Source organism: Bombina bombina, unplaced genomic scaffold (assembly GCF_027579735.1).
Source record: "Bombina bombina isolate aBomBom1 unplaced genomic scaffold, aBomBom1.pri scaffold_1200, whole genome shotgun sequence".
Classification (NCBI taxonomy): Eukaryota; Metazoa; Chordata; class Amphibia; order Anura; family Bombinatoridae; genus Bombina; species Bombina bombina.
Window position 1 is genome coordinate 67,842 of NW_026511683.1, and position 15,883 is coordinate 83,724.

At 41.3% G+C, this 15,883-nt stretch overlaps 1 protein-coding gene across 1 annotated transcript in view; it reads left to right on the forward strand.

Annotated features, from left to right (window-relative positions):
* Positions 1-14,968, forward strand: part of LOC128643906 (HAUS augmin-like complex subunit 3) — a gene marked incomplete at both ends in the record, with an annotated part of 65,937 nt that extends 50,969 nt beyond the window's left edge. The window contains one exon of the mRNA XM_053696678.1: positions 14,743-14,968. Within this exon, the coding sequence (XP_053552653.1) occupies positions 14,743-14,968 (226 nt within the window). The remainder of the gene's footprint in view (positions 1-14,742) is intronic.
* Positions 14,969-15,883: the final 915 nt, after the last annotated feature.

A 15,883-nucleotide genomic window follows, 5' to 3' on the forward strand; every position in this document is an offset into this window, starting at 1 on the left:
CCTCAGATGAGGGGAGTAGACATGATGCTACATCATCTCCTACTGTGTCTACACCAGTTTTGCCCACGCAGGAGGCCCCTAGTACATCTAGCGCGCCAATGCTTATTACCATGCAACAATTGACGGCTGTAATGGATAACTCCATAGCAAATATTTTATCCAAAATGCCTGCATATCAGAGAAAGCGCGATTGCTCTGTTTTACACACTGAAGAGCAGGAGGGCGCTGATGATAATGGTTCGGTCATACCCTCACACCAATCTGAAGTGGCCATGAGGGAGGTTTTGTCAGAGGGGGAAATTTCAGATTCAGAAAAAAATTCTCAACAGGCTGAACCTGATGTTGTGACATTTAAATTTAAATTAGAACATCTCCGCGCACTGCTTAAGGAGGTGTTATCTACTCTGGATGATTGTGACAACTTGGTCATTCCAGAGAAATTATGCAAGATGGACAAGTTTCTAGAGGTTCCGGTGCACCCAGACGCTTTTCCTATACCCAAGCGGGTGGCGGACATAGTGAATAAAGAGTGGGAGAAGCCCGACATACCTTTTGTTCCTCCCCCTATATTTAAGAAATTATTTCCTATGGTCGACCCCAGAAAGGAATTATGGCAGACAGTCCCTAAGGTCGAGGGGGCAGTTTCTACTCTAAACAAGCGAACTACTATTCCTATCGAGGATAGTTGTGCTTTCAAAGATCCTATGGATAAAAAATTGGAAGGTTTGCTTAAAAAGATTTTTGTACAGCAAGGTTACCTTCTACAACCCATTTCGTGCATTGTTCCTGTCACTACAGCAGCGTGGTTCTGGTTCGAGGAACTAGAAAAGTCGCTCAGTAGAGAGACTCCATATGAGGAGGTTATGGATAGAGTTCATGCACTTAAGTTGGCTAACTCTTTTATTCTAGATGCCGCTTTGCAATTAGCTAGATTAGCGGCGAAAAATTCAGGGTTTGCAATTGTGGCGCACAGAGCGCTTTGGCTAAAGTCTTGGTCAGCGGATGTATCATCCAAGACAAAATTACTTAACATTCCTTTCAAAGGTAAAACTCTCTTTGGGCCAGAATTGAAAGAGATTATCTCAGACATCACTGGGGGAAAGGGCCACGCCCTTCCACAAGATAGGCCTTTCAAGGCGAAGAATAAGTCTAATTTTCGTTCCTTTCGCAATTTCAGGAACGGACCGGCCTCTAATTCTGCATCCTCTAAGCAAGAGGGTAATGCCTCACAGCCCAAACCAGCCTGGAAACCTATGCAAGGCTGGAACAAGGGTAAGCAGGCCAAGAAGCCTGCTGCTGCTAACAAAACAGCATGAAGGAGTAGCCCCCGATCCGGGACCGGATCTAGTAGGGGGCAGACTCTCTCTCTTTGCTCAGGCTTGGGCAAGAGATGTTCAGGATCCCTGGGCACTAGAAATAGTTTCTCAGGGTTATCTTCTGGAATTCAGGGAACTACCCCCAAGGGGAAGGTTCCACATGTCTCACTTATCCTTAAACCAAATAAAGAGACAGGCGTTCTTACATTGTGTAGAAGACCTGTTAAAGATGGGAGTGATACACCCTGTTCCAATGACGGAACAAGGAATGGGATTTTACTCAAATCTGTTCGTAGTTCCCAAAAAAGAGGGAACCTTCAGACCAATTCTGGATTTAAAGATCCTAAACAAATTTCTCAGGGTACCATCGTTCAAAATGGAAACCATTCGAACGATTCTACCCACTATCCAGGAAGGTCAATTTATGACTACCGTGGATCTTATGGATGCGTACCTACATATTCCTATCCACAAAGAACATCATCAGTTCCTAAGGTTCGCCTTTCTGGACAAACATTACCAGTTTGTGGCCCTCCCTTTCGGGTTAGCCACTGCTCCAAGGATTTTCACAAAGGTACTCGGGTCCCTTCTAGCGGTTCTAAGACCGAGGGGCATTGCAGTAGTACCGTACTTGGACGACATTCTAATACAAGTGTCGTCCCTTTCAAAAGCAAAGGCTCATACAGACATCGTTCTGGCCTTTCTCAGATCTCACGGATGGAAGGTGAACATAGAAAAAAGTTCTCTGTCTCCGTCAACAAGAGTTCCCTTCTTGGGAACAATAATAGATTCCTTAGAAATGAGGATTTTTCTGACAGATGTCAGAAAGTCAAAACTTCTAAGCACTTGTCAAGTTCTTCACTTTGTTCCACGTCCTTCCATAGGTCAGTGCATGGAAGTTGTAGGGTTGATGGTTGCAGCAATGGACATAGTTCCTTTTGCACGCATTCATCTAAGACCATTACAACTGTGCATGCTCAAACAGTGGAATGGGGACTATACAGACTTGTCTCCAGTGATTCAAGTAGATCAGAAGACCAGAAATTCACTCCGTTGGTGGCTGACCCTGGACCATCTATCCCAGGGAATGAGCTTCCGCAGACCAGAGTGGGTCATTGTCACGACCGACGCCAGTCTAGTGGGCTGGGGCGCGGTCTGGGAATCCCTGAAAGCTCAGGGACTATGGTCTCGGGAAGAGTCTCTTCTCCCGATTAAAATTCTGGAACTAAGAGCGATATTCAATGCTCTCAGGGCTTGGCCTCAGCTTGCAAAGGCCAGATTCATAAGATTCCAATCAGACAACATGACGACTGTTGCGTATATCAATCATCAGGGGGGAACAAGGAGTTCCCTAGCGATGAAAGAAGTGACCAAAATAATACAATGGGCGGAGGATCACTCCTGCCACCTATCTGCGATCCACATCCCAGGTGTGGAAAACTTGGAAGCGGATTATCTGAGTCCTCAGACATTCCATCCGGGGGAGTGGGAACTCCACCCGGAGATCTTTGCCCAGTTGACTCAATTATGGGGCATTCCAGACATGGATCTGATGGCGTCTCGTCAGAACTTCAAGGTTCCTTGCTACGGGTCCAGATCCAGGGATCCCAAGGCGACTCTAGTGGATGCACTAGTAGCACCTTGGACCTTCTACCTAGCTTATGTGTTTCCACCGTTTCCTCTCATTCCCAGGCTGGTAGCCAGGATCAAACAGGAGAGGGCCTCGGTGATCTTGATAGCTCCTGCGTGGCCACGCAGGACTTGGTATGCAGACCTGGTGAATATGTCATCGGTTCCACCATGGAAGCTACCTTTGAGACAGGACCTTCTTGTTCAGGGTCCATTCGAACATCCAAATCTGGTCTCCCTCCAGCTGACGGCTTGGAGATTGAACGCTTGATTCTATCAAAGCGTGGGTTTTCAGATTCTGTGATAGATACTCTGGTTCAGGCCAGAAAACCGGTAACTAGAAAGATTTACCATAAAATATGGAAAAGATATATCAGTTGGTGTGAATCCAAGGGATTCCCATGGAATAAGATAAAAATTCCTAAGATTCTTTCCTTTCTGCAGGAAGGTTTGGATAAAGGATTATCTAAAGGGACAGATTTCTGCTTTATCTGTCTTACTACACAAACGACTGGCAGCTGTGCCAGATGTTCAAGCATTTGTTCAGGCTCTGGTTAGGATAAAGCCTGTTTACAGACCTTTGACTCCTCCCTGGAGTCTAAACCTAGTTCTTTCAGTTCTTCAAGGGGTTCCGTTTGAACCTCTACATTCCATAGATATTAAGTTATTATCTTGGAAAGTTTTGTTTTTGGTTGCTATTTCTTCTGCTAGAAGAGTTTCAGAGTTATCTGCTCTGCAGTGTACTCCGCCCTATCTGGTGTTCCATTCAGATAAGGTTGTTTTGCGTACTAAGCCTGGTTTTCTTCCAAAGGTTGTTTCCAACAAGAATATTAACCAGGAGATAGTTGTACCTTCTTTGTGTCCGAAACCAGTTTCAAAGAAGGAACGTTTGCTACACAACTTAGATGTAGTCTGTGCTCTATAATTCTACTTAGAAGCTACAAAAGAGTTCAGACAAACTTCTTCTCTGTTTGTCGTCTATTCTGGTAAAAGGAGAGGTCAAAAAGCAACTTCTACCTCTCTTTCCTTTTGGCTTAAAAGCATCATCCGATTGGCTTATGAGACTGCCGGACGGCAGCCTCCGGAAAGAATCACAGCTCACTCCACTAGGGCTGTGGCTTCCACATGGGCCTTCAAGAACGAGGCTTCTGTTGATCAGATATGTAAGGCAGCGACTTGGTCTTCACTGCACACTTTTGCCAAATTTTACAAATTTGATACTTTTGCTTCTTCGGAGGCTATTTTTGGGAGAAAGGTTTTGCAAGCCGTGGTGCCTTCCGTTTAGGTAACCTGATTTGCTCCCTCCCTTCATCCGTGTCCTAAAGCTTTGGTATTGGTTCCCACAAGTAAGGATGGCGCCGTGGACCGGACACACCAATGTTGGAGAAAACAGAATTTATGCTTACCTGATAAATTACTTTCTCCAACGGTGTGTCCGGTCCACGGCCCGCCCTGTTTTTTTAATCAGGTCTGATGAATTATTTTCTCTAACTACAGTCACCACGGTACCATGTGGTTTCTCCTATATATTTTTTCCTCCTGTCCGTCGGTCGAATGACTGGGGTGGGCGGAGCCTAGGAGGAACTATATGGCCAGCTTTGCTGGGACTCTTTGCCATTTCCTGTTGGGGAAGAGATATTCCCACAAGTAAGGATGACGCCATGGACCGGACACACCGTTGGAGAAAGTAATTTATCAGGTAAGCATAAATTCTGTTTTTAAAGATATGCGCTGGACCCACTTGGAAGCTAATTTGTATGGAGCTAGTCACCCAGATGAGCTCTTATCGAATAAAATTAGCCGAGAAGATAGAGCAGGTAAATATAAGCCGGCAACGTTGGACAATACCAATTATATATGGGCTTTGGTGTCTAAATCAAAGATATTATTTCCCACACACACAATGCTAATACCTATTAGATACCTAGTAGCTAAAGAAACACAAAAGACAGTGGATAAGTGGGCGAACAAAGGGCTGTATAGGGTTGCAGATTTTTTGGATAAGGGGAAACTTAAAACTTTCACTCAAATACAGACGGTGTTGATTCCGGTGAAACTACACTGGTACCAATATCTCCAAATCTCTTCAGCAATACATCAGTATCTCAAACACTCTACAATCAAAACCCACAATTATAGAAGATTTATTAAAAGCTACACATAGACCCAAAACAAACCATCTCCAGATTGTATTTGGCATTAAAAGGGGTCATCAACCACTTTGAAATAGGAACAGGACTTAAAGGGACACTGAACACAAATTTTTTCTTTCATGATTCAGATAGAGCATGCAATTTTAAGCGACTTTCTAATTTACTCTATTATTAATATTTCTTCGTTCTCTTGCTATCTTTATTTAAAAAAGGCATCTAAGCTTTTTTTTTTTGGTTCAGGACTCTGGATAGCACTTTTTTAATGCTGGATGAATTTATCAACCAATCAGCAAGGACAACCCAGGTTTGTTCACCAAAAATGGTCCGGCATCTAAACTTACATTCTTGCATTTCAAATAAAGATACCAAGAGAATAAAGGAAATTTGATAATAGGAGTAAATTAGAAAGTTGCTTAAAATGTCATGCTCGGTCTGAATCACAAAAGAAAAAATGTGGGTTCAGTGTCCCCTTAACTACATCAAGCGGAAAAAAGGCTTGGGATAACATTTTTAATTCAGCATGCAAAGGACTTTGGAGTGCAGACTTAAGAGAGAACACAATCAAAACCATTTTCAGGTGGTATCTAACACCATTAAAAACTTCACACATGTAACCCACAAAGTAACAGACTGTGTCATAGGGGATGTGGAAATGTGGGCTCATACTGTGGTGTGATTGTGAACAGGTTAAACCAATATGGGATAATTTATTAGCACTACTAAGTAATACACTGGACGAGAGAATTACAACCATCTATAACACAAGCCCTGCTACACAAATCAGACCGAAGGTTCAACAAACACATTAATACTTTTATAAGAATAGTATGTACAGTGACTAGGACCTGCATAGCAAAATATTGGAAATCTCAGGAACCTACATGGACAGAGATTAAAAATAAGACTGCTCTAACATACAATATGTACGAATCTGCATCTAAGGTCTTGGACACACAGACACAGTTCGAACAAATATGGTTCTACTGGATACTAAGAGGGAATGGGATATGCTGCTACGGAAGAAGAGTACTCAAGATCGCTAAAGATCAGGGGATCAGTGGGGGGGGGGGGGTCTTGGTGTCTCTGGAAGGATATGTTTCAGGTAGTTCCAATAAGGTATAATCAAACATGTTTTGTTGTTTTGAGTTTTTGTTTCTTTTCCTTTTTCTTCTTATGTTTTTCTCTGATTTCCTTGCCCCTGAGATAAACTATTATGTTTTATATCATGATGCAACATAAATTCTTAAGGTAACAAGGACCATAACATTGCGTTTATGAGACAGTGGGCAGATGGTCAACTACTTTTCTAGTGACAGACACAAGGATTTTTATCTTTTTTTCTATTTCCACTCGCTGAACATTGGGACTTCTTGATAGCAGCCAAAAGGTAGAAATACTACAAATAGCAAGGGGATAGATATCCGTTCTAGACAATCTATTTTCACCTAGATATTATATGCTAATAAGGTGGGTATGTATGGTAGAAAATGTTTAATGCTATACTTGTGCACACTGTCTGTTACTTTGTCAAAGAAATAACTCAATAAAAAATATTTAAACATAAATATTTGTCAAGGTTGATAGAGTCTGTGAAACATACAGGGCTTTTTGAAGCTAGTAATTTATTTATAAATTAGGATGCTAAGTATTAAGTTAGTCTCATGGAATGTTGATAATCACATTTTATGCAGCTATAATAGAAGTATCCATTAGGCTTTGTTTTGGTACATTTTGTTTTTTTGTATATACAATCAAAATTCTTTCCTGCTTTTTAGAGTGATAGGTGTATTAGAAATCTTCTTAAACTTTGCATGTCACGCATGTAATGATGCTATTTGTCATTTTTTTGGCACAAAATTGCTGTTAAGCTCCGCCCCAGCTCATAAAGTGTTCTCCAGTAAACACTTTCTTTCATGCAGCATTTTATGTATGTTTTCTTTTTTTTTCTTTTTTTTTTTTGCTCTATTTCCCATTCTCTCAAGCCTGATAGATAGATAGATAGATAGATAGATGGATAGATATATAGATATATCATGCCTGTCTGTCTGTGACTTGCTGCATGTGACCAAGGCTCTTGTTTGGGGCCGAAACGTTATGCCGTTTACACATTAAAGTGGTGTCTTGCTACATCTCGTGTGCTGGCTGTCAAATTTAAATGTTTTCCAAACCCACTCTGTGGGTATCCTTTGCTCTGTACCAATCCGTTTACAATACCTAGGTTTGAAAATGGCGCTTTAAACACAGTTATTGGTTTAAGTATTTTGAACACTCAGTGCTGAAAATAGTGGACAGTTTAACGTCACATCATCGGCGAATAAAAGATATAACTTTTAGAACGTTATGAAACTTCGTTTCTCTTGTAAGGTGTATCCAGTCCACGGATCATCCATTACTTGTGGGATATTCTCATTCCCAACAGGAAGTTGCAAGAGGACACCCACAGCAGAGCTGTAATATAGCTCCTCCCCTAACTGTCATAGCCAGTCATTCTCTTGCAACTCTCAACAAGCTAGGATGTTGTAGGAGAGAGTGGTTAAATATAGTTAGTTTATTTTCTTCAATCAAAAGTTTATTTTTAAATAGTACCGGAGTTGTGCTATTTTATCTCAGGCAGTAAATAGAAGAAGAATCTGCCTGAGGTTTCTATGATCTTAGCAGGTTGTAACTAAGATCCATTGCTATTCTCACATATGTCTGAGGGGATTACACAGATGAGGTAACTTCAGCGAGAGAATGGCGTGCAGTTTATTCTGCTATCAGGTATGTGCAGTTATAATTTTTTCTAGAGATGGAAAACACTAGAAAATGCTGCTGATACCGGATTAATGTAAGTTAAGCCTGAATACAGTGATTTAATAACGACTGGTATCATGCTTACTCCCAGGGGTAATACCCTTATGATATTGCAATATAAATGTTTGCTGGCATGTTTAATCGTTTTTATATATGCATTGGTGATAAAACTTTATTGGGGCCTAGTTTTTTCCACATGGCTGGCTTAAATTTTGACTAGAAACAGTTTTTCCACTGTTATAGTATAAACGTTACAGTTGGTGCAATTAAAATTACAAACTGTGACATCCAGCTTCCCTCAGGAGTCCCCTGTATGCTATAGGACATCTCTAAAGGGCTCAAAGGCTTTCCAAAGTCGTTTATTGGGGAAGGTAGGACCACAGCTTGCTGTGGCAGTTGGTTGTGACTGTTAAAAAAAAAAAGAAAAGAAAAAAAGAAAAGTCTATTTCGTTTTTTTTTTTTTTTTATCCGTTTTTTGAACTAAGGGGTTAATCATCCATTTGCAAGTGGATGCAATGCTCTGCTAGCCTATTACATACACTGTAAAATTTTCGTTTGATTTACTGCATTTTTTCACTGTTTTTCAAATTCTGACAAAATTTGTTTCTCTTAAAGGCACAGTACCGTTTTTTTATATTTGCTTGTTAACTTGATTTAAAGTGTTTTCCAAGCTTGCTAGTCTCATTGCTAGTCTGTATAAACATGTCTGACACAGAAGAAACTCCTTGTTCATTATGTTTAAAAGCCATGGTGGAACCCCCTCTTAGAATGTGTACCAAATGTACTGATTTCATTTTATGCAATAAAGATCATATTCTGTTTTTAAAAAGATTATCACCAGAGGAATCTGACGAAGGGGAAAGTTATGCCGACTAACTCTCCCCACGTGTCAGAATCTTTGACTCCCGCCCAAGGGACTCCCGCTCAAATGGCGCCAAGTACATCTAGGGCGCCCATAGCGTTTACTTTACAAGACATGGCGGCAGTCATGGATAATACACTGTCAGCGGTATTAGCCAGACTACCTGAACTTAGAGGTAAGCGAGATAGCTCTGGGGTGAGACAAAATGCAGAGCATACTGACGCTTTAAGAACCATGTCTGATACTGCCTCACAATATGCAGAAGCTGAGGAAGGAGAGCTTCAGTCAGTGGGTGATGTTAATGACTCAGGAAACCTGATTCTAATATTTCTACATTTAAATTTAAGCTTGAACACCTCCGCGTGTTACTTAGGGAGGTTTTAGCTGCTCTGAATGACTGTGATACCATTGCAGTGCCAGAGAAATTTTGTAGACTGGATAAATGCTTTGCAGTGCCGGTGTGTACTGATGTTTTTCCAATACCTAAAAGGTTTACAGAAATTATTAATAAGGAATGGGATAGACCAGGTGTGCCGTTCTCTTCCCCTCCTATTTTTAGAAAAATGTTTTCCAATAGACGCCACCACACGGGACTTATGGCAGACAGTCCCTAAGGTGGAGGGAGCAGTTTCTACTCTAGCAAAGCGTACTACTATCCCTGTCGAGGACAGTTGTGCTTTTTTAGAGCCAATGGATAAAAAATTAGAAGGTTACCTTAAGAAAATATTTATTCAACAAGGTTTTATCCTACAGCCCATTGCATGCATTGCCCCTGTCACTGCTGCTGCGGCGTACTGGTTTGAGTCTCTGGAAGAGGCTTTACAGGTAGAGACTCCATTGGATGACATACTTGGCAAACTTAGAGCACTTAAGCTAGCCAATTATTTTATTTCTGATGCCATTGTTCATTTGAATAAACTAACGGCTAAGAATTCTGGTTTTGCTATACAGGCGCGCAGAGCGCTATGGCTTAAATCATGGTCAGCTGACGTGACTTTAAAATCTAAGCTACTTAACATTCCCTTCAAGGGGCAGACCCTATTCGGGCCTGGTTTGAAGGAGATTATTGCTGATATCACGGGAGGAAAAGGTTGTGCCCTTCCTCAGGACATGTCCAAATCTAGGGCCAAACAGTCTAATTTTTGTGCCTTTCGAAACTTCAAGGCAGGTGCGGCATCAACTTCCTCTAATAATAAACAAGAGGGAACTTTTGCTCAATCCAAGACGGTCTGGAGACCAAAACAGACCTGGAAAAAAGCTAAGCAGGTCAAAAAGCCTGCTGCTGCCTCTAAGACAGCATGAAGGAACGACCCCCTATCCGGTAACGGATCTAGTAGGGGGCAGACTTTCACTCTTCGCCCAGGCGTGGGCAAGAGATGTTCAGGATCCCTGGGCGTTGGAAATTATATCCAAGGGATATCTTCTGGACTTCAAAGCTTCCCCCCCAAAAGGGAGATTTCACCTTTCACAATTATCTGCAAACCAGATAAAGAGTGAGGCATTCTTACACTGTGTATGAGACCTCCTAGTTATGGGAGTGATCCATCCAGTTCCAAAGGAGGAACAGGAACAAAAAAGAGGGAACCTTCAGACCGATTTTGGATCTAAAGATCTTAAACAAATTCCTCAAAGTTCCGTCGTTCAAGATGGAAACTATTCGTACCATCCTACCACTGATCCAGGAGGGTCAATATATGACTACAGTGGATCTAAAGGATGCTTATCTTCACATTCCGATACACAAAGATCATCATCGGTTTCTCAGGTTTGCCTTTCAAGACAGGCATTACCAGTTGTAGCTCTTCCCTTTGGATTAGCTACAGCCCCAAGAATCTTTACAAAGGTTCTAGGGTCGCTTTTGGCGGTCCTAAGGCCGCGGGGCATAGCAGTAGCCCCTTATTTAGACGACATCCTGATACAGGCGTCAAACTTCCAAATTGCCAAGTCTCATACGGACGTAGTACTGGCATTTCTGAGGTCGCATGGGTGGAAAGTGAACGAGGAAAAGTGTTCTCTATCCCCACTCACAAGAGTTTCCTTTCTAGGGACTCTGATAGATTCTGTAGAAATGAAAATTTACCTTGACGGAGTCCAGGTTATCAAAGCTTCTAAATTCCTGTCGGGTTCTTCATTCCATTCCGCGCCCTTTGGTGGCTCAGTGTATGGAAGTAATCGGCTTAATGGTAGCGGCAATGGACATAGTGCCGTTTGCACGCTTACATCTCAGACCGCTGCAACTATGCAGGCTCAGTCAGTGGAGCGGGGATTACACAGATTTGGCCCCTCAACTGAATCTGGACCAAGAGACCAGGGATCCTCTTCCCTGGTGGCTAGCTCGGGTCCATCTGTCCAAAGGTATGACCTTCGCAGGCCAGATTGGACTATTGTAACAACAAATGCCAGCCTTCTAGGTTGGGGTGCAGTCTGGAACTCCCTGAAGGCTCAGGGATCGTGGACTCAGGAGGAGTCTCTCCTTCCAATAAATCTCTTCAGGTTTGGCCTCAGTTAGCAACTCTGAGGTACATCAGATTTCAGTCGGTCAACATCACGACTGTAGCTTACATCAACCATCGAGGGGGAACAAGAAGTTCCCTAGAGATGTTAGAAGTTTCAAAAATAATTCACTGGGCAGAGATTCACTCTTGCCACCTATCAGCTATCCATATCCCAGGTGGGAGGCGGATTTTCTAAGTCGTCAGACTTTTCATCCGGGAGAGTGGGAACTCCATCCGGAGGTAATTGCACAACTGATTCTCCGTTGGGGCAAACCAGAACTGGATCTCATGGCGTCTCGCCAGAATGCCAAGCTTCCGTGTTACGGATCCAGGTCCAGGGATCCCAAGGCGACACTGATAGATACTCTAGCAGCGCCCTGGTCTTTCAACCTGGCTTATGTGTTTCCACCGTTTCCTCTGCTCCCTCGACTGATTGCCAAGATCAAGTAGGAGAGAGCATCTGTGATTCTGATAGCACCTGCGTGGCCACGCAGGACCTGGTATGCAGATCTAGTGGACATGTTATCCTTTCCACCATGGTCTCTGCCTCTGAGACAGGACCTTCTACTTCAGGGTCCTTTCAACCATCCAAATCTAATTTCTCTGAGGCTGACTGCCTGGAGATTGAATGCTTGATTTTATCAAAGCGTGGCTTCTCCGAGTCAGTTATTGATACCTTAATACAAGCACGAAAGCCTGTCACCAGGAAAATTTACCATAAGGTATGGCGTAGATATCTTTATTGGTGTGAATCCAAGGGTTACTCATGGAGTAAGGTCAGGATTCCTAGGATTTTATCTTTTCTCCAAGAAGGTTTGGAAAAAGGATTGTCAGCTAGTTTCTTAAAGGGACAGATTTTTGCTCTGTCTATTCTTTTGCACTAGTGTCTGGCAGATGTTCCAGACGTTCAGGCATTTTGTCAGGCTTTAGTTTGAATCAAGCCTGTGTTTAAACCTGTTGCTCCACCATGGAGCTTAAACTTGGTTCTTAAGGTTCTTCAAGGAGTTTCCGTTTGAACCTCTTCATTTTTTTTTTTTGGTAGCTATTTCCTCGGCTCGTACAGTCTCTGAGCTATCTGCCTTACAATGTGATTCTCCTTATCTGATTTTTCATACGGATAAGGTAGTCCTGCGTACTAAACCTGGGTTCTTACCTAAGGTGGTATCTAACAAGAATATCAATCAAGAGATTGTGGTTCCATCCTTGTGTTACACAATCTGGACGTGGTCTGTGCTTTAAAGTTTTACTTACAAGCTACTAAAGATTTTCGTCAAACATCTGCTTTGTTTGTTGTCTACTCTGGACAGAGGAGAGGTCAAAAGGCTTTGGCAACCTCTTTTTCTTTTTGGCTAAGAAGCTTAATCCGCTTAGCCTATGAGACTGCTGGACAGCAGCCTCCTGAAAGGATTACAGCTCATTCCACTAGAGCTGTGGCTTCCACTTGGGCCTTTAAAAATGAGGCTTCTGTTGAACAGATTTGCAAGGCGGCGACTTGGTCTTCGCTTCATACTTTTTCAAAATTTTACAAATTTGATACTTTTGCTTCTTCGGAGGCTATATTTGGGGGAGAGGTTTTACAGGCAGTGGTTCCTTCCATTTAAGTTCCTGCCTTGTCCCTCCCTTCATCCGTGTACTTTAGCTTTGGTATTGGTATCCCACAAGTAATGGATGATCCGTGGACTGGATACACCTTACAAGAGAAAACACAATTTATGCTTACCTGATAAATTTATTTCTCTTGTGGTGTATCCAGTCCACGGCCCGCCCTGTCATTTTAAGGCAGGTAATTTTTAAATTTAAACTACAGTAACCACTACACCCTATGGTTCCTCCTTTCTCGGCTTGTTTTCGGTCGAATCACTGGCTATGACAGTTAGGGGAGGAGCTATATTACCGCTCTGCTGTGGGTGTCCTCTTGCAACTTCCTCTTGGGAATGAGAATATCCCACAAGTAATGGATGATCCGTGGACTGGATACACCACAAGAGAAATAAATTTATCAGGTAAGCATAAATTGTGTTTTTGGAGAAAATATAGGTCAGTAGGTTTTAATTAATGTTTATTAACTTTAATATGTTAGTAGTTTAGCTTAAAAATTATAACGGAAAGTAATCCTTTAATTTATTCTACTAGATCAGTTGCCACATCTTGGGATTTCAAGAATGAAGCTTCAGTTGATCAAATTTGCAAAGCAGCAACTTGGTCTTCTTTGCATACATTTACTAAATTTTACCATTTTGATGTGATTGGTAGAATGTTTCTACATAAAGCTGTTTCAGTTTGATTCTAGTGCCTATGATTTGAGCTTTTTAAAAAATTTTAAGAAAACTTATTTTTGGATTTAATTTCTCAGCGAAAATAGCTGTTTTTATTTTATCCCTCCCTCTCTAGTGACTCGTGGACTTTCACATCTTAGATATTATATCCCATACGTCACTAGCTCATGGACTCTTGCCAGTTACATGAAAAAAACAATTTATGTAAAAACTTACCTAATAAATTCATTTCTTTCATAGTGGCAAGAGTCCATGAGACCCACCCAATTTTGGGGGTTATGATTTTTTTTTATATATATATATATATAAAGCACTTTATTTATTTTGTTCCTCTTTTTTATGCTTTTTACTCCTTTTACATCTCACTAACTTGGCTACATGTTAAACTGAGGTATGAGTGAGGTGGGGGGTGTATGTATAGGCATTTAAGATTTGGGAAACTTTGCCCCTTCTGGTAGGAATGTATATCCCATATGTCACTAGCCCATGTACTCTTGCCACTGTGAAAGAAATTAATTTATCAGTTAAGTTCTTACATAAATTATGTTTTTCTATGTTTTTCTTTTTAAAATGCATTTTCAATTAACCTAAAAGCCTGTTTTCTTGCCTCCATTCAATATCAACAGCTTTATCTTTGAATTTATGTTGTTGATTTTAAAGTAAAAGTTAACCCTAGTGTTTCTAAAACACCTAGGATTGACCATTGAAACAAATAAAGTGACTTTCATTCATCTCCTTTATTTGTTTCAAGCGTTGCCACTCTGAGCTGCTAAGGCAGCCCACTGGCAGATCGCTGCTTTGCTAGAGAGGTGACATTTCAACCTCTTAGCAATTAGCGTGTGTGAAATCTGGCTCCCAAGGGGCACCAAGCCGGATTTACCACACGGCTGTTGGCTAAGAGATGAAAACGTCACCTCTCTAGCAAAACAGTGATCTGCCGCGGGCTACCTTAGCAGCTCAGAGCGGCGATCGCTTGAAACAAATAAAGGAGCTTTCTGCATGAAGTATTTTAAACTTCATGAATGAAAGTCACCTGTATTTGTTTCATTTGTCAACCCTAGCATTTCAGAAACACTATGGTTGACTTTCACTTTAATTCTGTTTTAGATTAACTCTTATTTTTTATTTTTTTTGATTTTGAATCAAGTTTGTAAATCATTGTCTTCCTATTTCTTCCTTCACTTTTGGATAATGTTATATATATTTTTTGTGTTACAGGTTGTACGATCTTCTGGAGGATAACAAAATGCAGAAGTTGTTTAGAACGTACAGTGGTTTAGAATCCGTAGCTCAGAAATTAACAAAAGATATAGCTTCCTTGAAAGACCAAGTAATAGTTTCTAAGCAAGAACAGTCAATTATTTTATCAAAATTAGATGCCGATTTGAAATCTCTATCGGATTTTATGTATCCTAAAGGAAAAACTGTTCTTTTAAACACTCCAGTAAGTAATAGCCAACTTTTTTCCTACAATGTAAAATGTGATGTGTTTTGTGTTTGCACTAAATAAGCATAATTCTAAAGTTTTACCATATGGGTTAAGTTCTAGTCTGTTTACTATTCAATGTATCTCAGATTATCAGTTCTTCTAGGTATTTGTTTTATCAAATAGTAACAATTACTTTTAGCTTATATAATTTTCTCAAAACTTCCATCTAAGTAGGCATATTCTGTATACTTATCAGGGGTGTATTTTGGCCTAGGCAAACAAGGCACTTGCCTATGGCAGCAGATTGGGGGGGGGGGGGGGCACGCTTTTGAGTTCCACTACACACACACACACACACACTCACTGCACACATAAATACTGCACCATACACACACAATACACACGCACACTTGAACATCAACATTTACTTTGGAAATGCTATGGGGAAAAAGTGTCACATATAGAGGTGAGGAGGGGGGGCAGCATAATTTGTCCGGTCCACGGCGTCATCCTTACTTGTGGGATATTCTCTTCCCCAACAGGAAATGGCAAAGAGCCCAGCAAAGCTGGTCACATGATCCCTCCTAGGCTCCGCCTTCCCCAGTCATTCTCTTTGCCGTTGTACAGGCAACATCTCCACGGAGATGGCTTAGAGTTTTTTAGTGTTTAACTGTAGTTTTTATTATTCAATCATGAGTTTGTTATTTTAAAATAGTGCTGGTATGTACTATTTACTCTGAAACAGAAAAGAGATGAAGATTTCTGTTTGTAAGAGGAAAATGATTTTAGCAACCGTTACTAAAATCGATGGCTGTTTCCACACAGGACTGTTGAGAGGAATTAACTTCAGTTGGGGGAACAGTGAGCAGACTTTTGCTGCTTGAGGTATGACACATTCTAACAAGACGATGTAATGCTGGAAGCTGTCAT